This window comes from Biomphalaria glabrata, chromosome 14 (assembly GCF_947242115.1).
Source record: "Biomphalaria glabrata chromosome 14, xgBioGlab47.1, whole genome shotgun sequence".
Taxonomy (NCBI): Eukaryota; Metazoa; Mollusca; class Gastropoda; family Planorbidae; genus Biomphalaria; species Biomphalaria glabrata.
The window spans coordinates 24,448,586-24,472,041 of NC_074724.1; the positions used below are offsets into that span (position 1 = coordinate 24,448,586).

General features: G+C 33.4%; 3 protein-coding genes across 8 annotated transcripts in view; 1 reads left to right on the forward strand and 2 right to left on the reverse strand.

Moving 5' to 3' along the window:
- Positions 1–3,662: 3,662 nt before the first annotated feature.
- Positions 3,663–13,597, reverse strand: LOC106055211 (splicing factor U2AF 35 kDa subunit-like). 2 transcript variants are annotated; one of them, XM_056009810.1, is made up of 8 exons: positions 13,475–13,597; positions 10,869–10,956; positions 10,250–10,328; positions 10,021–10,097; positions 9,378–9,449; positions 6,117–6,250; positions 4,923–5,027; positions 3,663–4,673 (listed from the first exon to the last, which is right to left on the reverse strand). In XM_056009810.1, exons 1-8 carry the CDS (start codon positions 13,516–13,518, stop codon positions 4,460–4,462), a joined length of 813 nt encoding a protein of 270 aa, XP_055865785.1. In that variant the 5' UTR covers positions 13,519–13,597; the 3' UTR covers positions 3,663–4,459. The 2 variants fall into 2 exon arrangements, with proteins under 2 accessions (XP_055865785.1, XP_013066853.1); XM_013211399.2 differs by having other exon boundaries at positions 10,262–10,328; positions 13,475–13,596.
- Positions 13,572–21,118, forward strand: LOC106055212 (uncharacterized). Of its 5 annotated transcripts, none has more exons than XM_056009811.1 (7): positions 13,572–13,684; positions 15,238–15,361; positions 15,456–15,574; positions 17,355–17,490; positions 18,845–19,042; positions 20,096–20,184; positions 20,355–21,118. In XM_056009811.1, the coding sequence occupies exons 2-7, from the start codon at positions 15,281–15,283 to the stop codon at positions 20,428–20,430; spliced, it is 699 nt and encodes a 232-aa protein (XP_055865786.1). In that variant the 5' UTR covers positions 13,572–13,684; positions 15,238–15,280; the 3' UTR covers positions 20,431–21,118. The 5 variants fall into 5 exon arrangements, with proteins under 5 accessions (XP_055865786.1, XP_055865788.1, XP_055865789.1 ...); XM_056009813.1 differs by having other exon boundaries at positions 13,617–13,705; XM_056009814.1 differs by lacking the exon at positions 13,572–13,684 and adding an exon at positions 13,745–13,879.
- LOC106055210 (uncharacterized) overlaps positions 21,114–23,456 on the reverse strand; it is a 29,548-nt gene continuing 27,205 nt past the window's right edge. The window contains exon 26 of the mRNA XM_013211397.2: positions 21,114–23,178. Coding sequence (XP_013066851.2) covers positions 22,930–23,178 — 249 coding nt within the window. The 3' untranslated portion in view covers positions 21,114–22,929. The remainder of the gene's footprint in view (positions 23,179–23,456) is intronic.

The following is a 23,456-nucleotide window of genomic DNA, read 5'->3' on the forward strand; positions in this document are numbered from 1 at the left end:
GCTCCAAATAATCTGGTACTTTAATAATGAGTGAATAAGTAGATAACAGCCAATACTAGACAATTGGCATCAAGCACATCAACAAATATTATGTCACTCTGTACATCACCGTACAAAACTCTGTCTCTCTTTCTGGACTTGTACATCGACACATGAGGACTCAACCAGGACCGACTTCATGGCCGACTAACAGTCCCGGTCTCGACGCTCTCCGGTCTTGAACTGCCGCTTTCCTACACACTGTGTCCTCGCACACGCAGGCTTTCGATCACATGACCATAACATTGGTCATATTTGCGTGTAATCGTGTAATCGTAGTACTGTCCCTTGTCCATGGCCCCGCTGACCTGAGTGTTTCACCTGTGTGTCAGCTGAGCCAATAGTTAATCCTTTTGCGCCGCCAATAGGGTCATAACACTGCCCCCTTCTCAGATTTGTCCGTCCCGGACAAAATCTATCACACGACATGGGCAGTGGCGTTGAATCGATGCAGGAGGAGGTCTATCGGTGGGGGCGACAATGGGCTTATAGTGCCATCTCGATGGAGCCATCTGCGTTGTATACTGCGTATGTCTCTTTCTCCTTCTGCTCCAGTTGACCTTCACCTGGTTGCACAGACGTCGTGGTTGCATCGCCATGCACTTTGGATTCAGCAACCATCGCCTTCTTTGGTCGCTCACTACTGAAGGCAGCCAGCCAGCACATGGGGAGGGATAAGATGTCAGGACTGGGGTCACCAAGATCTTTGGCCTATCAGGTTGTTTCATAGGGCTTTCAAGAGATGGGTTTTGGGAATGGGTATTAGGTCCACAGGAGGGGAAATAGTGGCACACATCATCTTCAGGCTCGTCCGGAGGGCAAACTAGTGGAGCAAGTTGGCAGCACTCCACTTGCGAAGGACCCTCATCTTCAGCATCAGGCTCCAGTTCACTTACTTGACCATCATCAGGGCTTCTCACTATGGTCTCGTCAGCAGGACAAACGTCTGTTGGGTGCAGACCTTGCCGATGGGTTCCTTGGAGTTGGCGTTCTCCCTGCAAAGCTCGACACACAAAGTTCTTGCCAAACATCTGGGTGAAGCCATCAGGATTCGAGTTCCTCTCATCAGCACTGACAGATTGACAGATGTCTTTAATGTCCTCAGCTACAGGCTTGAGGTAAGACACGACGTTGTCTTGTTCTATCTGGCTGATGGAGGCACTCACGTCATGGACGTCTGTAGCAAAAGCGTTGGTTGAACTATTGGTCTCGGTCTCTTCTCTTGTTTCTTCATCTGTTTCTTTCTGCGATTTACCATTGATCACATTCTGAGAGCCAGCCAACATCTGCTCTTGAAAGGTGATCAAGAGCTCTACAACATCGGGTTTGAGTTCAATGAGGTACGTGTTCGGATCTTCCTCTTCATCCACAAGGGCTTGCCGGAGACGTTCTTTAAGAGTTTCATTGTTACTTTCGTAGTACTTCAGTCCTCGCCATTTCAGCTCTTGTTTCAGTTCTTTCAGATTCAGTTCATCTAGCAGTTTTACAGAAGCCATAGGAAATCCCACTTCAAGACACCAGTGTTACGATCTCTCTTCCTAATCAGGCCTTCCGTAAACACTGCTAAACACAACACAACACATCAACACATCAAGAACCTGACAACAAGAGCTCCATAATATCGGGTACTTTAATAATGAGTGAATAAGTAGATAACAGCCAATACTAGACAATTGAACAATTGGCATCAAGCACATCAACAAATAAAATGTCACTCTGTACATCACGGTACAAAACTCTGTCTCTCTTTCTGGACTTGTACATCAACACATGAGGACTCAACCAGGACCGACTTCATGGCCGACTAACAGTCCCGGTCTCGACGCTCTCCGGTCTTGAACTGCCGCTTTCCTACATACTGTGTCCTCGCACACGCAGGCTTTCGATCACATGACCATAACATTGGTCATATTTGCGTGTAATCGTAGTACTGTCCCTTGTCCATGGCCCCGCTGACCTGAGTGTTTCACCTGTGTGTCAGCTGAGCCAATAGTTAATCCTTTTGCGCCGCCAATAGGGTCATAACAATATATAGGTTCCTACAGTTCATGCTAATATGAAAAACTAGGCCTACTTATTAGTTGTAATTTTAAATTATGTTCCGCTTATATGCATCTTAGATAGATTTTTTCTCTTTGAAAAAAAGTATTAACCATTTTTTTTGTAAATATAATAGTTAGTATATGATAGAACTTACTTAGCAATACATTTGTAAAAAAAAAATTGACAAAAAATCTAAAATCGTTTGCATAAATGTGTTAAAATTATGGTATATTAATTGCTGTTTCCATTACTAAATAGCCTCCTGTGTTTGTTACGGTACTATTAATAGTGAATAGTTGTAAAAATTGTGTACTTTTATGAAAAAACCGCTTGCATAGTTGATTTTAAACATTAAATTTTTCACTTTCAGAAAAGAAAAAAAGTAGCCGTTGCATCAGAACTTTGAAAGGTCTAAAATATCATGATGTCGAATTTTCAATATCTTTTCTAGTTTACGAGATCTAAACGGGACGGACAGACAGACATTCCACTCAAAACTAATAGCGCCTTTTCGCTTTCGGGGGCCGCTAAAAATGATTGTAGTTTGCTTTTTTTTTTTTAAGTCTGTGGCTGAATTCTCATTTATTTATTTTATTAATGGTTTCCAGCAAACTGGCCGACAAAACCCCATTGCTACGCTCAAATGTTAACTATACTTTTGCTTTAGCTTTTGGAGGGGATTAACCACAAAACCTCTTTTGGCTAACTCATGGAATATAATGGTTGCAACTTTGCTTTTCGTTTTATTGGGTGTTTAAACCTCAGAACCTTCTGGGATACGCGCATGGAATTTGTTGACTTTAGTTATCCTTTGGTTTTGTTATTTTAATTTTATTAGAGGAGTTTTAAATTCTTCAAACCTCACTTAGCAAAGCTCATGTCATGGAGTGTAGAAGCTGTAGTTTTTTTTTAAATGGGGATTTAAACATCAAAGCAGTTTATGGATATGATATAGTATTACTTGACTAGTAATTCTTCAGTTTGTATTTTATTGGAAAAAAGAGAGGGGTAAACTAAACAAAAGTTATGCGTGTTATTTAGTGACTAGATTTGCTTTTTATTGGAAGGGGGTTTAAACCTCAAAACCCTCTTGGCTACATTTATGGAATAGGGAGACAGTAGTTTTTTTTTTTTTAGGTTTTTATTGACCGGGGGCAGGGTTAAACTGAAACACCCTTTCCATAGCTATGCTCATGGAATTTGATGACTGTAGTTAGCTTTAGATTTAATTGAAGAGGGTTTTTCCTCATTGGCAACAGTAGAGCAAGTGATAGTTTAACAATTAAAATCTACCCCCACCACCCTCCTCTAGGGAAAGTCCTGGCCACGACACAAACAATGGACCTTTTGATTTGAAAGTTCCGCCTAGGAAGCAGCAGTATCAAACAAACCATTTTAAGCTACAAAATATATCTTAACCAGTATTTTGAGACAACTAGAGAGAGCTAATAACAGATTACCTCCGTTCAGCAGTGAAAATGTGTTTTTAATATGTTAGTGTTCCCCTTATTTTAAGGGACTAATCTCAATGAATATAAATAAAAATTGCAACTGTATAAACAATCAACAAAAAGAATATATTGAATTTTTTTTAAATTTTTATTAGAGTTTGACATTAAAAAAAAAAGACAGACACCATCAATGTTTTTTAAAACAAGGAAAAGTTGTCCAAGTTTTATTTTGTTCTCTAGTTTCTTTCTTTAATATCAATGAAAGTTTTACACTTAGAAAAAGTTACTGCATAGAAAAAGTAAAAGACTTGGACTACTTGAAGCTTTTTGATATGTGAACGTATAAGATTTCTAAGTTATTCATCAAACATTATTTCAACTGTATTTTTTTTCCTGAATGTCTAAAAGCAAAAGTCAATTACAGTAGCAAGCATTAGAAAAATATTATCTGATTTAAAAACATTTATGACCCAAATTACTGCCATTCTTCATATTCACCATTTGAATTTTTCACTATTAAAGGTACATTGAAAAATGGTATTTTGTAAGAGATGAGCCATAAACAAATAAAGAATAGCATCATGATAATACATTCATTGCAGTAGACTTCAAACAAAAAAAATTACAAATTTGAAAGGTTCATATATTTGTACTGCTAGTTTATCAATATCAATACATGAGTTTTATTAGACAGAGAATTTAAAACTGCCATTTTTTTTAGGTTTATCCAGGTAAGTTTATTTCAAGAGTAATCAAATCAGATTACTTCAATAGTTTTGAAGTTTGGAATAAACCAGAACACTATAAAAAGGAGCATATTGGCATGGAAAAAATAAAATAATCAGCTAATTTTCTGCAGCATTCTGGTCATAACAATTTTAATCAACTGATTCCAAACAAAATTTAACATTCTGGAAAAAAAAAGCTCAATATCTTCCATGACGATCCCGTGATCTTGATCTTCTGCGATCTCGCCTGTCTCCTCCCCTGTCTCTGCGGTCATTACCTCCTCCCCCTTGTCTATTACCCCTGTCTCTGTCTGGTCTGCCATTCTCACGAGAGCTGTGCCGATCATCCCTGTCTCTGGTCTTTGAATCTTTGTGACCATTACCACTTGTTGGAGGCGACCGAGATCTTGATCTAATCAAACAAAATAATTTCGACATTAATAATAAAATACATGCATCTTTTTAAAAAGCAAACCAATGAGAGTCAAACTTACATTATTATTTAAAATAGCACATGTTCATGCTTTTTGTCAATTATTTAATAGGGTATTTAGCAAATAAAAAACTATGTGCTTCTGAACTGAAAGTATTCACTCAGAATATGTTTTTATTTTTTTTTTTACTAAATACAGTAAATATACTCTCAAATTTTAAGACATACCTTCTTCCTTTTTTGCGTCCATTACGACCATAAAGTTCCCTTCTGAGTTCACGTGAGATTGGCTTTAAGTGCATAAAATTACAGAAACCTCCTCGTGTACACTCACTGAAAAAATGAGATGTCACTCATGCTAGAAATTAATCTTATAACTTTTAGTTTTAATGTTGTCAGACATGCCTACCCCAAGACCCAGAATGTGGAAACATTAACGAGTAAATGATATACTAGATCTAACTATATGGAGAGCTCCCTGATTTGGAAACCACTGCGCAGTTCATCTCATGTATTGGTCTAGTCATATGAACACTCCAACATAACAATGAGAACGATGAAGAAGAATGAAGAAGAATACTAGATCTAGAATAGATTTAAATTTAGATTGTAGATTGAATAGATCTCTATCTAGAGAGTTGAGTCCAAATCTGTCTAGAATCTAGAAGTAAAAGATTGTAATAAATTTAGTTTTCAATAAGTCTGTAGATCTCTTGGACTTGATTTAGATATCTTACTTTCTAGACTAGATCTAGAATTAGATCTAATATGACACACTCACAATCCGTGTCCTTAAAACCTAAAATAAAACTTAGCCTATATAATAGCTTATAGACCTAGATTCTCTAAATCTAATTATTATAACAACATTTTATATCCTTTTCTTAGAAACCGGTTAGAAAAATAGATCTATATACTATATAGATTGAATCTAGATCTAGATAGATCTACATTGTCACAAAAAGAAATGATTTGAATGGAGCATTAGGCTCATTAGCGCTTACTAGATTTTAAACTAATCTAGATCTAGCTAAACCATCTTCTTCGTAAATTTAGTACACACCGGGTCAGGGAGGAGATAAAATGTAAACAATTAACACAGACTTATATATATTTTATTTTGCATTCAGTATTTTCAGTATTCGCACTATTAATAAGTAATGAAAATAACTGAGATTTTTTTTTTTGACGGAATTTAGACTTGACGGAACAAACAAACGGCCAATGCAGAACATGAGCTTTTTGGATGATTTTGTGGGACAGTTACGCATAATGCGGGACGGTAGGCATGTCTGTGTAGTACATGCACCAGCCCATAGATATTTTACTTCATAGCATTGTAAAAAACAAAATAGTTAAGTCAAATGGGAAGTTTAAACAGTCTTGCATGAACAATTATACATGTAGTAAGGAAAACATTACCCCATTTCATACTGCCTGCAGCAAGCTTCTCTGAAGTCTGTGACTGGTGAGAGCTCACAGTGGATTGGCCTTTGATTGAACCAACGGTTGTTCAACTCCCCAACAGCTCGCTCTGCATCTTCCTCTTTGTGGAACTTGAGAAACAAAAGTATGAGAGTGAAGTTGGCATAGCCCTACAAATAAGTAGGCTAGAAAAAAAAAGTAAAGAGTATTTTACTATTAAGCTAAATAAAATATAAAAAAAAATTAATGCTTTTTAAAATATTTATAAGTGCAAGCATATTTTTTCCCTCAACCTTTGACGTGTTCTTTCTTTCTTTCATTTAAAATGAAGCTTCACACTATTCATATCTAATTTAAATATCTAAAAAGTTAAGATCTTTAGGCAAATGAGCTCTTGAATTATTTTTGAGTTAAGGCCTAGTAAGAACTAATATATAACCTTTGAATTGTTATCTACCAATTGTTTTCTTTTGTAACATCCTACAACTTTTAAATCCTTGTTTTAAACTGCCATAAATAAGTCAATTAGACATTCTATTAAATGATTTAATGATTTCACAGTGTGGAAAATTTTGGAATGACTCAAATAACAAGCATTCATTTTAAGTTAATTAACTCTTTCTCTCTGTAATTATTTTCCATGATCCGACGGAATCATTCATTTTGCTAATTTGTAGTTCACTTCAATAACTTTGTAATAAAAAAATATTTATTTTGGTATAGAATGAAACAAGCTTTTTATATAACACAAATTAATGTTTATAAAACCAAAATATAATTTAATGTTGTCAAATCAACGATGGGATCGTCATTTAGGAGAGAAAGAATTAATAATAATTCTTAACAATAAATTATTAACAAAATCTACAAACGTTATTTTAAAAGCATTACAACTATTTAATTAATAGCATAATATTGTTATAACTCTGCCATGAGCACCGCCATCTAAGCTAGAAGGTGCGCACTGTGATAAACTAGACTGAGAAGGATGTCAACATTAGGAAGAGAAGAGGAGAACGATTTCCGCCCAAGTTGAGAGCCGAAGTGAAAAGACTGTGCCTATGAACTTGTGATGTCGTGTAAATAAAGATATATGTGCCTCGTTGAGTTTGCCTCCCTTAAGTTATTACAATTGTTGTCAGAAGTGGGATCATAGGCAACTCAACAAGAAGAGGTAGACTTTGATTAAAATGACATATTTGAAGCTATTACATCAGCTCTCAATTAAAGAGATAAGACAAGAGCTTCGGGACCGAGGTTTAAAATCCCTCGGTAGCAGGGAAACGCTCACGGCTCGTCTGAGGCAAGCTCTGATCAATGAAGAAGAAGATCCGGAGACCTACACATTTGAAATTGAACTTGGGATTGTTGAATTCATTGGCAAGATCCAGGACTTTGTAGATGCATTTGATAAACAACTGAACATGAGCAGGAACAAATAGACCAAAGTGATAAAATTGTGTCGCAAGCAAAAGGAGGAATAAACTCGTTAGGGAAGGAGCAGTTGCCTGGTCAGGACTGAGGCTGCACAAACAGTGGTGATGGAGCCGTTGGGGATTGTAGCGCTGTCTGTGACTGTGTTGTGGGCAAGTCTGGCGGGGATGACTTTCATGGCGAAACAACGATTGCTGCGGCGATATCAATGGGATATACAGAATTGAAAGAAAAGAAACAAATGGAGAAACTAGAGAAGTCTTTTATGAGCCTGAAACTTTTGTTCCTGGTATACCTGCAACGAGCCGGACAGATCAAGACAACGTTGGGTCTGCGTCCAAGCTGGCTGCTGTGGACCTTAAAGACCTCTGTTTATCTGTCAGTACCTTTGATGAGAACTCAAACCATGAAAGCCTCAGGACCGTTTCTGATTCCTTGCCTTGGATGTCGTTGGGTGAAATTGCGAATACAGGCCCCAACAATGGCCCAGGCAGAAACAACGAATTTGACTTTGGCAGCGGCATAAGAGAGAACTCCATACTTGGCAACTGCGATTGACATGAGCTGTATATGCGGCGAACTGCGGGGGACAGTGCCCATGCCAAGAAACCCAGCTACAAGACCTGAACTTGACAGAAATGTGTACTTCTGCCCACATCAGTGAAAGTGACTTGAACGGTGGTGAATTAATCCCAGCAAAACCTGATGTAATGGTGGATGATCATTACAAGGATGCTTCATGGGCATACCTTACAGATGAAGCTGAGAAATACTATGTGCTTGAAACCATGGCTAACTGTGGGCCTACAACTGTGTCACGACACGCCCATGGAAAAAGTCTGCTGACTCAGCGTCCTAGAACAACAACCCTGGAATCTACGGTGATCGCCACAACATCCATTTGTGTTACGTGGCTGGCAACCCTGACCTTCACTAACTCTCCATGTGTCAGCTGGCTGGAATCAGCGACTACTGTCATGAGGTCGAAGCAGCGACCACGATATCGCATCAAGCGTAGACTGGCCAACTGGAAGAAGAGGAAGCGACGACCACGGGAAACTGTGCAGATGGCTTTGTGGGCAACAGGCACCCTAACGTCTGTGGTTCCCATCGATCGACCTCCACCTGAACTGTCAAAGCTCCACTGCACTGTTTCTTTTCGGGACGAAAAGCTCTAAGAAAGGGGCAATGTTATAACTCTGCCATGTGCACCACCATCTAAGCTAGAAAGTGCGCACTGTGATAAACTAGACTGAGAAGGATGTCAACATTAGGAAGAGAAGAGGAGGACGATGTCCGCCGAAGTGAAAAGACTGTGCCTAGGAAAGATGATGTTTTATGAACTTGTGATGTTGTGTAAATAAAGATATATGTGCCTCGTTGAGTTTGCCTCCCTTAAGTTATTACAATATATTTCTTTCACTTCTATATTTAGGTCAACTCAGTATACAAAAAGACTCTAAATTACGACCAAAATCATACTTAAATAAAAGTAAATTCACAAATATATCATATTGTTACATACCCAGACTACAGATCTAGCTTGTTACTAATAAAAACTTAAAAACCATGTACCATAAGACTTAACACTCTAAGTATTTAGATAGCATTGAAATGAAAAAGTAGTTGTCCAGTGCATGCAATAGATTTTTCCAGCATAGTTAAAAATAATGCAGGGGAAGAGTTGGACATTCCATCAAATTCAGTTCCTCTTGGTCTTAACTTAGATCAGTACACTTAAGGGGGAGACAAGAGGATTTGGGAGTCAGTTGTCGATTCATATTTTACTTAAAAAGTCTCAAGGCAAAATGAATTATCACCTACCCTGACATATACATTTCCAACTAAATGATCTCCAAGGTTATCACAGACATTCATTTCTTCTATCTCTCCATACTGAAAAAAAGAAAGTTTATACTGTATCTCTTTATTATTTGGCTACTCAAATCTAAACATGTTAAATGACTTAAGAGAAGTAGGGTTAACGGTATAAGAAAAAAATATTGTAAAATTATGAGTATCTATATGCAACCCCGCTTTCAGAATAACAAAAATCTGCACCACCCCCAACTATTTTTAGCACTAAATTCACTAACAAGTAAAAGCTGTTGAAATGAAATAATCTACACCATTGTTGATTGTAGCAAAGTGAAGACTGATAATTTGTCATCTAGTCTCACTTTTAAGTATGGGTAGTAGTGATGCTCAACCAACAATAAAATTTGTAGCTATGACATTTTTAAACTCGAAATGGCTGCTTATATTTATGCTAGCATACTTTTTTAATAGTAATGAATAATTAGTTCATTAAATTTTGATATTTCATAAATTATCTATTATATTTCATTATTTGGTAGAGAGAAAGAATTGGGAAACATGTTGAAACTAAATCAACAACATTTAATGTTTTGTTTTTTTAAGATAATTTTTGAAATGTGTAAAAAGTGATCAAATAAAGCTACTGCACCTTGTCTTCAAGTTCGACAAAAATTTCTTCAAAGAACTCATCATACTCTTGTTGGGCTTGGACATCATCCAACATTACTAAGAACAGAAATATTTCAAAGAGTCAACAGTAACAGATAAATTAACTTGTCAGCCTAAACATATGGTCTAATTAAGTAATTATAATTTAATTAATATTTATGAGACATATTACTAATTAGAGAACAATAAGTTAAGAATATCTTGCTCACAGATTAACTTACTGTGAGAACCATCTGCAGTCAGCGCAGCATTTTGAGGATTTAAGTAAAGATTTTGTAGAAGTATGGTCTGAAATAAAAGGTATACAAATAAAAGAACAAAACAAATTCTATAATATTAACTTTGAACGGAAGTCAAGGGAAGCTATTCTAGAACTAATTAAATAGAGGCTATAAACATTTGAGTCCACTTTAAGAATGAGTCATTTGCACAAAATACACTATTGCACCAAACATCTCATCCACATCCTTATTCCTTTGCAATTGTTTATTCAGAGAGATATACATCAGTTTCAACTTAACTAGAATATATAAGAAGAGATGAGTCTTGTATGTTTATAACAACATAATAAGTATCATGACCTGTATAACATATACTCAGTCATTTTCTGAACCTGTATGAGCAAAAAAAATTTTTTTTTCTATATCTTTGTGAGTAAAATTCAAGGGGTCTAAACAAAAACTGACTATTAGCTAATTAGAACCTTTGGCGATCACAAGACATATAAGGGTATGTCAGAAACTGTTATAAAAATTTAAAGATAAAATGTTAATAATAATAATATATATACAGATACATTATTTGTTTAGTATTTTGAAATTAGCTTACCTGACTAAAGGTTGGTCTGTTGTGAAGGCGTGAGCAACGATCACCATGTCGGCATGCCCCAATTTTGAAATAGAATGAGCAATTGACTCTGAAAATAAGGTTAAATAATGGTCAAGAATCATATTTTCAAATATTAGAATTATCTTTTTTTTTAAAATCTAGAAACAAAATTTTATTTGCATTTGGTGAAGGTTAAAAAAAACAAAACAACAGAAAGCAATTTCCTCTTCTTTATTTGATGTTAAAAAAAACAACACATATGGGCTTTAAGCTGTTTGTGGATAATAGTTCTGGGTCGGAAATACCATGGACGCCATGGTAGAATAATGTGGTTGAGGTGTTGACAGCAATGAAGAGGATGCTTCAGGGAGGGTGTCTAATGGAATGACACAAATCATAAGGAGATTCAGACATGACAATTGCAGCTCAATTGCTTCTGGAAAGGTAAGAATATGTGTGACATTTGCTAAAGATATTTCTGTTGGGGGGGGGGGGGAGAGACAGCTCTAGTGGGGTCATAGTAGATGATGTACGGGACCATTGATGAAGATGCCTAGGGGCCGGGTGGAACTGGTCTCGTATGCTAATGATGTGTCTTGGATGGTATGATCAAGGGCAGACTAGATCAGTGTTCATGTAAACCTAGCTGAGTATTCGTAAACAGAAGAGATCTAGAATATTCTAGATCTAGAAATTTAAAGAAAAAAAAAAAAGATCTAAAATCTAATCTAGAGTAGTTTATGCTATTCGGACATCTATAGGCCCAAATTTAAAAGTTTGACTTTAACAGCACATTATTTGACAATGGTTCGACATAGAAAAGAAAATGAAGTATCAAAATCTTCTTTAGTTTAAGGAGAATAAGGATGACTACTTATTTTTGTACCCCTAACCTATATTTATTATTATAAGGTCAAAGAGGCTGTGTGTTTTCATTTAATTCGGACAAATTTGACCCACATTATTTGATTCCGGACACCATAATTTATTTCGGACAGTCTCTATATTTAGGTATCAATAAACTCAGATATTAATTCTATATTAACATTAACTAGATTTTAAGATCCCCTCACATTAAATCATTAAGATGTTTTGAAATTATGCATAAATACGAATTCAAAAAGTAAAAAATATGAACACACTTATTCTACCTAAATTAGGTCACTGGGATAGTGACTTCTATACCGACTTTTAGACTTATTTTATGTTTGCATGATTAGATGTGTGTTGAATGTTTGTGTTTTTTTTTTTGTTTATTAATTTAATAAATTTCTAATACAGATGATATTTTGTAGTATACTACAGGTTAGGATAGCCATTCTTGCCTAACTGAATCCTCTATATTCTCTCTATAAATCTAGATCTATCTAGTAGGTGTAGATCTAAGCATTTAACTTCAATGTACTAAGCTCACTCCAAACATTTGCCCATTTATTCTCTATTAAAAAAAAAAAACAATATACAAACAAATATAAGACAAGATCATTTTTATTGATGTCCAAAACTGGCTGTCCATAATAAATTTTGGTAAGAAAATCGTAATTTAATTCGGACACCCTATTAATTTTTTTTTTATGGAATCAAACAACTTGGCTTATGAATCAAATAAATCAGCTTCAAAAACAGAAGAAATCTTGCCGGGCTCATTAGTGACATTAGTATAGACTTAGCCAATCAAAAAATATAGTCTTAACCCTAGGAAGAGGTAAAGTCATCTGGGTAACATAGGAAAAAGCAACAACCTGACTAACAAATTTGAAATTTGTTTCTTACATAAAAAGACAGCTAAATGAAAGGAAATTGGGTCAGAATCATTGGAAAATGGACAAGCACATTATACAGTGCGCTAGTTTTATAATAAATATTAAAATAATTAATGACCACAAAAACAGCCAATGTCTGAATTCATGTAATGTCCAAATTAAATAAACTACTATAGAATACTATAGATCTAGTATCTACTCAGGCTACTGTCTACTCGTCTCTTGAGTGAATTGAGTCTAGACCTACGTACTAGATTAAGTTCATTAACTAGAATTAACTAGATGACTAACTAGTAACTTACTAGATCTATTGATCATCTATCATCTAGATCTACTACTAGTTACAGACTATGACTAGTGTAGTACTGAGAAGTAGTACTATAGTGTAGTGTAGTATCAGTCTGTACTACTGATAGATTAGATCTAGACCTACTAGTAGTACCCTTGATTATCAATTTCAATGTCTTCATAATCATAATCATATTTAATATTTATTATCTAAAAACAAAATCTAATCTTTAGACTTTAGAAGTTAGATCTAGATCACTTATAATCATAAAATGTTAAAGTTACTTAAATTTAAAAAGTTAATCATAATCAGAAGAGAAATGTCAAATGCCCAAAATTTTTGGCAAAAATTTTGAAAAATCTTAAAATTTAAAATGCTGAGAAATGATCAGACCAGAAATCTTCTCTCTATCAACTCTATAGTCTATGACAAGGCTAAACTACACCTCCAGAAAAAATAACCGTCAATAAGATCTAGATTAGTAAAAATCATGTTCTGTGTTAATTTAATTTATATTGTAATTATTGTAAATTTAACTTTAATTAAGCTCTAACTTGTCTTTTTCAGTTCCAAAGATTGATGCCAAGTATTCGGCCATGTTGTTTGTTAATCAGTAGATTGTGGTTCCGATTTAAGCAAAAATGGTTTCTGGGAATGTGATCAGAATCAAAATAAAACATCAAGCCACCAATGCTAATATGTTTAAGGGTCAGTGACATTGAGAAGCGTCCATGGTTTCAATTTGACTAGAATTTACATCTGAAGTCAGTGAAGAGCTTCGAGAAGTGATAAAATAGATTTAGACTTAAGATCAACGCTTTGACTAACTATTACCCATAGATCTAATAATACAATTATTGTTTGTGTGCTTGGGTTCGATAGCTTATTTCAATAATTCAAGCATCAACACAAAGACATAGATTTTATCTTCATAGATCTATCATAAAATCTATGAATTAGTAATTAGAATCTATTTTTTAAATGACTATGATCTGATTCTGATATTTATATTAATTCTATATTAATTATTATGGTATTAGTAATTAGATATATAGATTATAACATTATAAGATTTATTATAAATTAATTAAAATTAGCATACCATTTTATAGATCATTACAGACTTGTCATTAGTGACATTAGTAGTGGAATTTAGATGCAGTCAATTTACTTTAAAAGTCAAAAGAGAAGAAAATTACGAATTAGATATTTATATAGAATATTTAAATCTACGGCTTCAGTGGACATGTGTCAATCTAGCCATGCATGTTAATCAGTGACTTTAACTCAGCTAAGTGTTGGTTTTCCTGGTTGGGTAAGAAGGAGCACTTGTTCCCTTTGTCATAGCATATGGAATAAGAAACGTGGCATGTGCTTTTATGTTTGTATCTTTCTGAGTATTTACTAATGGAGCGTTACTCAAATCAAATGTGAATATTCCTTTGTTAAGGATCTCACTGAGAGTCACTGCTCTATTTTGCTTTTGTTCTAGTTTCTTTATGTTTTCTTGGTTGAGGGGTCCCTAACAGAGGAAGCGTATTCTAATATTGGCCTAACTAAGGTTAATTACCATTTTAGTTGTATGTTAACCTGTTTGATTTTTAAACAGTCATAGCATACCTGGCATAATAATTCATATTTAATTAGTTACAAATAGATTTGCACAATCCACAGCCAAGTGACTTAAATTTCTATGTTAACTTAAAATTCTTGACCTGTATGGTGACATTTATGCACTACGCAAGACAGGAGGGTTTCTGTCCAGGGCTTTTGCAAGAGAGGATTTGAGCCTCTCAAGCCCTCACTCAAATGGAGTTTGATGATGATGATGATGTTAACTTATGGATATTCAAACCAGAAGACTATATAATTATAAATTAAATGTAAAGATTTTACCTTAAATTATAATATACATATATCTATATCTATATATACCCTTTAGGATTTAGGATGTATTATCATGTGGTTATATCCTCTGAGTATGATTTAATAGACAGGATCATGGTGACAGTTAATGTGGATATGATGACAGATATTTATCCATATTTTAAATATATATATCATCATGATGCAAATTTGGATTTACCTCTAAAAAATGAAACTGCTATTTGAAATACAATAATAATGAAAAATAATGGATTTTAGTAAAGATATTCCATATCAATGTAATGAAAGCAAGTTATATGAAACAATCTCAATCTCATTGATAGGTAATAAATTGTTATATTTTAAAATCTACTTTAAAGACATTATTCCATCCAATACATGCTCTTATGATTTAACAAATTTTCAAATAGTTTTTTTTTGACCTAATTAGCATAATATAATAAGTGGATAAAGATCTTGAAAAAAAAACTGAAATGGCAAGTAAAGTAAAGAGTGCTGACAAAAATGTGGACACAAAAAGTAATGAAGCCATATTAAAGCAACGAGTTAAAGAGGTAACAGAAGTTTGAATTTTTAAACATTTTTTCTTTAGTTCATACATGTATATTAGTGTATAAATCAATGTTTTTGAGCTAAATATTTTTCTAGTTGGAAGAAGAGGTATCCTCTCTGAAGCGCAGACTTGATGAGTTGCGAAAAGCTAAAAATACAACTGTTGTTAAACGAGAGAGAGAGATATTGGAAGTGGGTAATCCTCTAGCAAGAAGGTAATACTAAGTTTCATAATTTAACCCAATGATAAAAATATATTATTTTTTTTTTTACAATGTTTAAATTTTTAAAATTAAATTAGTATTAGTGACAGTATCTTTTAGACTCCCTATTAATGTTTACTAACTCAAATTATTATTTTTTTAATAGGCTAAGTTAATTTGTGTGGCAAATATATTATTTTGCTGTTATTTAAGCCTAATGATTATGACTCAGATTAACCATTATGACACATTATGCCTTCAAAGATTGAGATACGAGAAATTGAAATAGTTTGTTAAAAACAGTGAATATATAGTGAAATTTTTTTTGGTCTTATTCTTTTGGTTAGGAGGCACTGTGGTAAAGTGCTTGGCTTCCCCACTTAGGGGTCCTGGGTTTTAATCATGAAGACTGGGATTTTTAATTTCACGATTACCTCTGAGTCCACCAAGCTCTAATGGGTAACTGACATAATATTAGATGGGCCACAGAGTCAGATTATCATTAGATCATGTGCCCCATAGATCGCAATGTCTGAAACGGGTACTTTACTTCTACATTTTTTCTTTGGTTTGGAGAAATTATAATAATTTGGGAAGGAAAATTTAACTTCACCTATCCCTTGATCTGTTGGGGCACACGCATGATTTGTCAACTGTCTTTTTGTCATTCCTCTGTCTTTTCCCTAGGTTAAAATCTCTTTCAATGACAGGCCTTGCCTTTCTTTTATGTTGTCTTCCCATCTTTCTCAGCCTGCCTCTTCTTCTTTTCCTGGCACTGTTTCCTTTGCAAGCCTTGAGGACTTTGTGATGTGGCCATAAAGTTTCATTTTTTGTTTTTTTAATGGTGGTTAGCAGGCCATTATGGGGCTTTTGTGATACCTTTTCTAATCTCCTTATTTGTGATGGAGTCTTTCTAGGTTATACCTAGGATCCTTCTATAGCATCTCAATTCCATTGTTAGGATCCTCCTCTTTAGTTCTGCAATTAGCTTCCAAGATTTGCAAGCATAAAAGAATGTGACCATGAGCAAGGAGTGCATCAGTCTAATTTTAGTGTTGAGGGCTATGCCTTTTGCAAATGCTGCAGTGGACTGTGCAATTCTGGCCAGTAGTTCAGGTTTGGTTCCATCATCTGAAATGATATCTCCAAGGTATTTAAAACACTTGCCAGTTTTTCACCTCCAATATGGATGCCCTTCTTGAAGCCCTCTTGGCTATTGCTCATAATTTGTGTTTTTGGGCATTGAATTGCATACCATATGCTGCAGAAGTTTATTGTCTTTACGCATCACCAAGTCAGCTAACTCTTCTGCTGTCCCTGCCAGACCATCTATGTTGTCCGCAAAGCAATTCTTCTTTCTCCAATGCTTACAGTACCTTCCAAATTCAATAGCATCTTCCATTATCCTTTCAAGGAAGATATTGAAAAGAGTTGGTGAAAGGCAGCCTTGTCTCACTCCAATTGTGGTTTTAAACCAGTCCCCAATATTATTTTGAAGTACATCCCACTAGTGGCCTCTTGCACTTTTCCATTGTTGCCCAGAGTCAAAAGCTTTCTTGAAATCAATAAAGACATGAAAGAGATACAGATGATGAGTTATTTAAAAAAAAATGAGAATTTAAACCATTTAAAAAAATAAAGAAATAAAGTGTTAGTTACAAAAACTTATGATAACATATTTTATAATGAACTTGTTCTAGTTCTGGTAAACTAAATAGTGGGTTATTTTTAATAGCTTTTTTTTATATTGTAATAAAATTACAATTAAAAACATGTATGTTTCATTTCCCAGACATTCAAAAACTATAGATGAAAAAGAATTGGATAGGCTGCTGTCTGAAAAGGATAAAGATTGGCAGAAAGAAGTGAATGAAATGAAAAAAAAATTTGCAGCAGAACTGGAAATGTTGAAAAAGAAATCCACAGAGGTCTATTTGTTTTTGTATAATTACTTTTTTCATCTAGTCAAGAAACAAAAGGGTGGAACCTGGGTGGATGCGGTTTTCAAAAATGGCTCTTTTTCCTAGAAATTTGACAGTTGTTTTATATCTTTAGGAAAAGAATTACTAGTTAATTGGTCACATTGGGAAAACTCTAGTTTGTTGGTTATCATTTTTCAAAGTAATATAAAAAAAATTTTGCTAGAGGTCTAGACAATCTTGAACAGACATACATCAGGGGGTTTTCCTGCTTGTAGGCCTTATTCATTAAATAGTTTAATAAATAAATAGACATTCAGGAACACCATCTTCTAAGTCTGGCTCTATAGGCCTATAATAAGAATTTTATGCACTCTTAAATTTATACATTCTTTAAACTTGATTTTTTTTCATGCGTAGGGGAATAGGGGTGGGGTAAAATATGTTTCATTTTTGTTTAAACTTATCATTCATTAGTTACGGTAGTAAGAGTAAATAATTGCTCATATGAAACAGTCATCAGCAGGAACTGTCTTCTGTCAGTTCATCTATTCAATCAATTTGCACATTCATCGGAAACAAATGTAACTTGAAGATGGATCTGGAAAAAGATTTTTCTAGAAATTTGACAGTTGATGTATATCATTGGGAAAAGAATTATTAGCTCATTGGCCACACTGGGAAAACTCTAGTTTGACTATTATAATTTTTCAAAGTATAAAAAAATTAATATAAATTTGGCTTTAAAACTAGAAAATATTTATCTTGAGCATACTATGTCTTCAGGTATTTCCGCATTTTGTCCTATTTATTACAGAATTTAATAAATTTTCCCTTTTTTTTTTAATAAACAGTTATTAAGAGCAAAATAATCACTCTGTAAGTTGCATTAAGGAGGAATTGTCTGTTGTTGTTTTTTTATGTTTTTTTAGATTTTTGTTAAAAAAGTATTTTTATATTTAACTTATTTTACTTGTTGTAATGTTGAATCAGCAAATAAAATTTTATAAAATAAAATAATATACATATTTTTTTTTTTATTGTATTCTTAATGTTAATTAAAAGTTAGTTACTTATTAGACTGGTAGGGTATTCAATCTTATTAAATCTTTTGGATAACAAGGCCACAATCATTTGTTCAGTTTACTCAGTTTTACTTTATAATTACTGGCAGTTAAGTGTTGCAGATGCTCTTAGTCCTATTTAGTCTTCATTTAGTCCTTTTTAATTTTTTTGTAATCTTTCATTTTCTGAGGATTTTATTTAAAAACCTCCAACAAGTGTCATTTATTCTGAATTTCTTTCCCATAGGTTTTTACAAATATTTTAAAAGTGAAATGGTTATTTAATTTATGAAATGTAGATTCCTGATAAAAACTCAACCTGCAATCATGAGACAGAGCTAGAATTTTTGCAACAGAGAAATGAGGTCTTAGAAAATGAGAATGTTGCAATCATGACTCAAAACAGAGAGTTGAGAGATCGAGTTTTTGTGCTTATGTCTGATTTGAACGTGAAAGAAGCAAAGTGGTGCGAGATGGAAGAAAAATTTAAGTCAGAGGTAATAGTTTTCTTTTAATACTCACGTTAAAATTAACATGTACACATTCTTAGAGTCAAGCAAGTACAGTAGAAGGAGGAGGGAAATAGTTTGTCAATAACATAAATTTGCTGTTTTACTCAGGAAAACAAATTACAATTTATCAAATAAACAATTTTATTATTCTATTTTAAACTATAACTAACCATAGTGACATCTATGCATTGAATAATTATGGTGTTGCGTTAATTCCTTTAAATGTCAGTGGGTGGGGGATTCTTTTTATCTTTGAATGCAACTTTATAAAATTCTGTAAATGGATTTTATTAATTGTGCATCACCTGCAAGCTGGACTACAATTTGAAGTCATCTATCTAAGTATGATGGGAGTGTTTTGGGTCGTCTGACTGTAAATTTCATATTGTCTTAACTCAATTGCTATAAAAGCAAGTCCTAACATCCAGATGTCTCATCATTTGACCAATAAAACATGAGGTACACTTGCTTACAAGTCAGATTAGCAAAAAAGTTTAGTTGAATATTTGCCATCAGCCGTTTTTCATCTAATCTAACCAAGTGTGATAATCTTGAGTTGTTTTTTTCTAGTAATCACAAATGTCAACGGATATGATAATTGTTTAGCCCTAAATATGTGTGACTGTTGTATGTTTTTCAAGATCAAAAGTAGATTATGCAATGCCTAATTTTTAAAGATATTTTTAAAATTTATTAAAAATTTTTGATTGGTCATTATTATTAGTTATATATGTCAGAAATGTTTTAAGTTTGCTTTTCACACTAGTATATACCTATTTTATTGCAAATAATTATTAAAATGTCTGCTTTGAATTTAAGTCCCTATTCCAATTTACTACTGGTGTGCCACACCTTTCTGTTAACTTGTTACCATTGTCACTTTTTAGTTGCTACATTTTAACTGTATGAAATGTAATGATTTCAGGTCACTTTGATAGAATTATACCAGCCCAAAGCATAACTATTATTAAAGCACCTCAGCAGTACTTAACCCAATGTATCAAAAGAATTTATATTAGCTTTAATTTTGTTTTTCAGCTACAACGCTCCTGGGGAGAAAAGTATAAACAGTGGATGGATAGTACAGAAGCAAAAATAAGTGACCTACAAAGGACCAATGCCTTGTTGTAAATAAAATTAATTAATTAATTTTTTTTTCCAGTTATTTATTGTTTAATTTAAATAGCATATCAATAATTTCATATTTAAGCAAACATAATTTTCTTCTCTTCTGAAGGAATGTCTGTAATTTAAAAGATTAAATTTCAAATTCTATTCTTTTTTTTATCTAACACAGACGAACATATCTTAAAGACCATAAACCAACTGGACAGGATCCCAGCGGCCAAGAGCCAGACTTTGATCATTTGTAGCTGCACTGATCTGTCTATTCATTCTATCATATTTTGAAAGCATTTGAAAATATTACATGGCAATGTTCACACTATTCAAATAAGATCAAAACAAAAAAACATCTTAAACATTTACCAAAATTCTTTGACAAGCATCATGTTAGTTACTGGTATGTGCTTATGCATTGTGTTTGTTTTATGTATCAAGGGTACCAGGGTGATTTAGTGCATGATACAAGGGCTGTTGAGTATAACAAAAATGTCTGTGACCAATTATTATTTTAAATTACTAGATCTATAGCACAGCTTTACCTATACTTAGCTGAATATGCCAGAGTTATACTTGTTTACTATTTCCATATTCCTTAGATTTAAAATCAGGCTGTTTTATCTTGAAACATTATTTTTTTGTTTAATGTGCCTTAAAGAAACAATTTTAAAAAGTCAATTATAATTGTTCACTATTTTTATATATTTTATAATATAAAAAAAATGGTGATCTATGAAATTTTTTAGCCATTAATCAGCATTTATTTTATATATGTCTAATAAATTTGTGTAAATTTATTATGTTTGTAATTTATATATTTCTTTGTTGTCTATATATCTAGTTTTCACATTTTAGTTTCATTTAGCCCAACACATATTGAATAATATATTATTATAAATCATTAGAATAATACAATAAATTCACTGACAAAAAGTAAAACCTATGATTTTTTATTCAAGTCCAACAATGCTTTGAATTCGACTAGAGTTATTTTTTTCCATCTATTTGTATGGTTACATAAACTGACAAAGCACTATAAATATTTATTGACTTTGTTCTGTGCCACATTAGATGCACCATATGTAACAAACAAGACCACTAAAATAGCTTATATAAAACATAAGCTGAACTGAATTACAACACAATTTTAATGTACAAGATGTTTATGTACATATCGCTTATTAAGTTTACAAAGAATAATCCAAAATTTAAACATCAAAATTTATACATAGGACTGATTTGGTTATTTAGAGAAAGTAACAAATTTTGAATGATCATGTCTTCAATGAGGTAAAGGTCTAACATAGACATAATAATGCACTTTCCCTACTTTTTAAAAGTTTAAAATAAGGGTTAGATGAATTTTTCAAGAGTACAACTTGGAGAACAAGTAACAAGCCAAAATCTTCTTAGGATTAGCTGTAGAACTTACCAAGTTAATTCAAATGCAAGACCATCCAAATATCGATAATTCAATAGTAACCCAAAAAATGAGACGTCAGCCATGACAACCACTGGACTTGCATGACAAAATCATAACACAAAAAAAAGTCTTAACATAACTCTGAATCAATAATATCATTGATTTTATGTATTCTCTTCAAACCTGCTGCATTGTATGAGGAAGGAAGCATACATCAAACAGAGCATCTGGTGATCATAATGAAATATAAGTTAAATAAAATAAAAGTATATTGCACAATCTTGTGGATTTGATGTTTATAACACTTCAATACATTAGTAAAGAACAAGCAAACAAAAAAAAAACATGACAATAAAACAAAGCTACTCTAATACAAATATATATATTATATACAAAATGGCAGTGTTTTGATTTCATACAAAAGGCACTTAAAGAAAAATTTCATTAGTTCACAATCACAGGGGATGTAACTGAAACAATAGTAGGTAACTGCATGTCATTTCCACTAAGAGTATATTATGAAGAAAAAAAAGTAAGTTTTTGTGACTAGCTGAAATGTATATTCATAAAAATGTCCCTATCACAATATTAATGAGTATCGCATTGAAGCTGCAGGGCACATGCAAGATATGTTTAAAGCTTTTCCTGCTCTTTTATTCATATGGAAGCTATAGGTGAACAAACAATGCATATCACAGCACAAGTGGATAAAAACTAGTCTACAACACTTTGTTCAGGAAACTTGGATTAGAAAGAGTTCACTCATTCAGTTCTTTAGTACATTATAAATGGTATGTAAACACAAAGTCTGATTGTGTAGTTGAAATGCTGAGTGCATCTTTGAAACCTCATCAAATTAGGAAAAGTCCATCCTAGAAGCATCACTAAAACTCATCAAGACTAATATAAACCAGACATGAGTTCTGTTCAGTAGATCTTGACTTTTGAGTTTCTTTTCCTCCACTAGTTTACCCTGAAGTCTAACAGTTTTTAGTTCATGACCATTTGGTTGCATAGTACAATTATTTATGCAAGACTTGTAACCCTATGAGTAGTCTGGTAAGGCTAGTGATAATAGCTTGACAATCTCATGACATCTCATATTTACATCTTTGTGAAGGTCATATGAAATACTTAAAATGTGCCGCAATTGTTGAGTATCTTAGCAACTCAGAGGCTAGCATCATTTAAGTTAATACTGTTTTTTTTTTTTTCATGTCCTATTAGTCATTCCTTCATCTTGAAACTCAAAGTATACTATAAATTATAGCAAAAGTTTGAAACACTGAAGTACCTATGTTCAATATCAGACTAGAGAGACAAGAGATCAGCGAAAAGTGGACGGAAACCCACTAGTCCAAGCTTTTGTTATAAACTGGGCATTGCTCAAGTTCAATGTCTGCGAGCCATTGGGTGCCACCACTGTCACCAGCTGTGTGGGGCTGGTTGGTTGAGTGGGTTGTGTCAGAACAGTAGCCACCCCTCCATTCTGTGAGGTGAGTGAGTGCAGTTGTAGGTTAAGTTGGTTGATATCAATAGTGGTTGGCTGTAGCTGTCCATTGGACTGTATATGAACCTAAAATATACAATGTCTACAGTTGAAAAAGAATGAACAAAAAAATAATGAATCAGATAAAAGAAAAACTAAATTAAGAGAAAAAAGTTTAATAATGATGACATGATTTTATTGAAAATTCATTAAGATCATTAAATTCTAAAAAAAAAGAAAAATGTTGAGGGTCTAAGCCAACAGACATTCTTTAGGACTAAAGAATTCTCTGTGGCTGAAAAGTTTAATTTTCACTTGAGATATAAACAAATTTTTTTTTTTCATTACACTAACCCCATTTTTAA

Coding starts and splice junctions, on each gene's coding strand:
- LOC106055211 (XM_056009810.1), bottom strand. CDS start 13,518: ATGGCCGAATACTTGGCATCAATCTTTGGAACTGAAAAAGACAA. Junction 10,957..13,474: donor TTTGGAACTGAAAAAGACAA/GTTAGAGCTTAA, acceptor CCTTATTTTCAG/AGTCAATTGCTCATTCTATT. Junction 10,098..10,249: donor TTCTCACAGTAAGTTAATCT/GTGAGCAAGATA, acceptor TTCTGTTCTTAG/TAATGTTGGATGATGTCCAA.
- LOC106055212 (XM_056009811.1), top strand. CDS start 15,281: ATGGCAAGTAAAGTAAAGAGTGCTGACAAAAATGTGGACACAAAAAGT. Junction 15,575..17,354: donor GGTAATCCTCTAGCAAGAAG/GTAATACTAAGT, acceptor TTCATTTCCCAG/ACATTCAAAAACTATAGATG. Junction 19,043..20,095: donor AAGAAAAATTTAAGTCAGAG/GTAATAGTTTTC, acceptor TTTGTTTTTCAG/CTACAACGCTCCTGGGGAGA.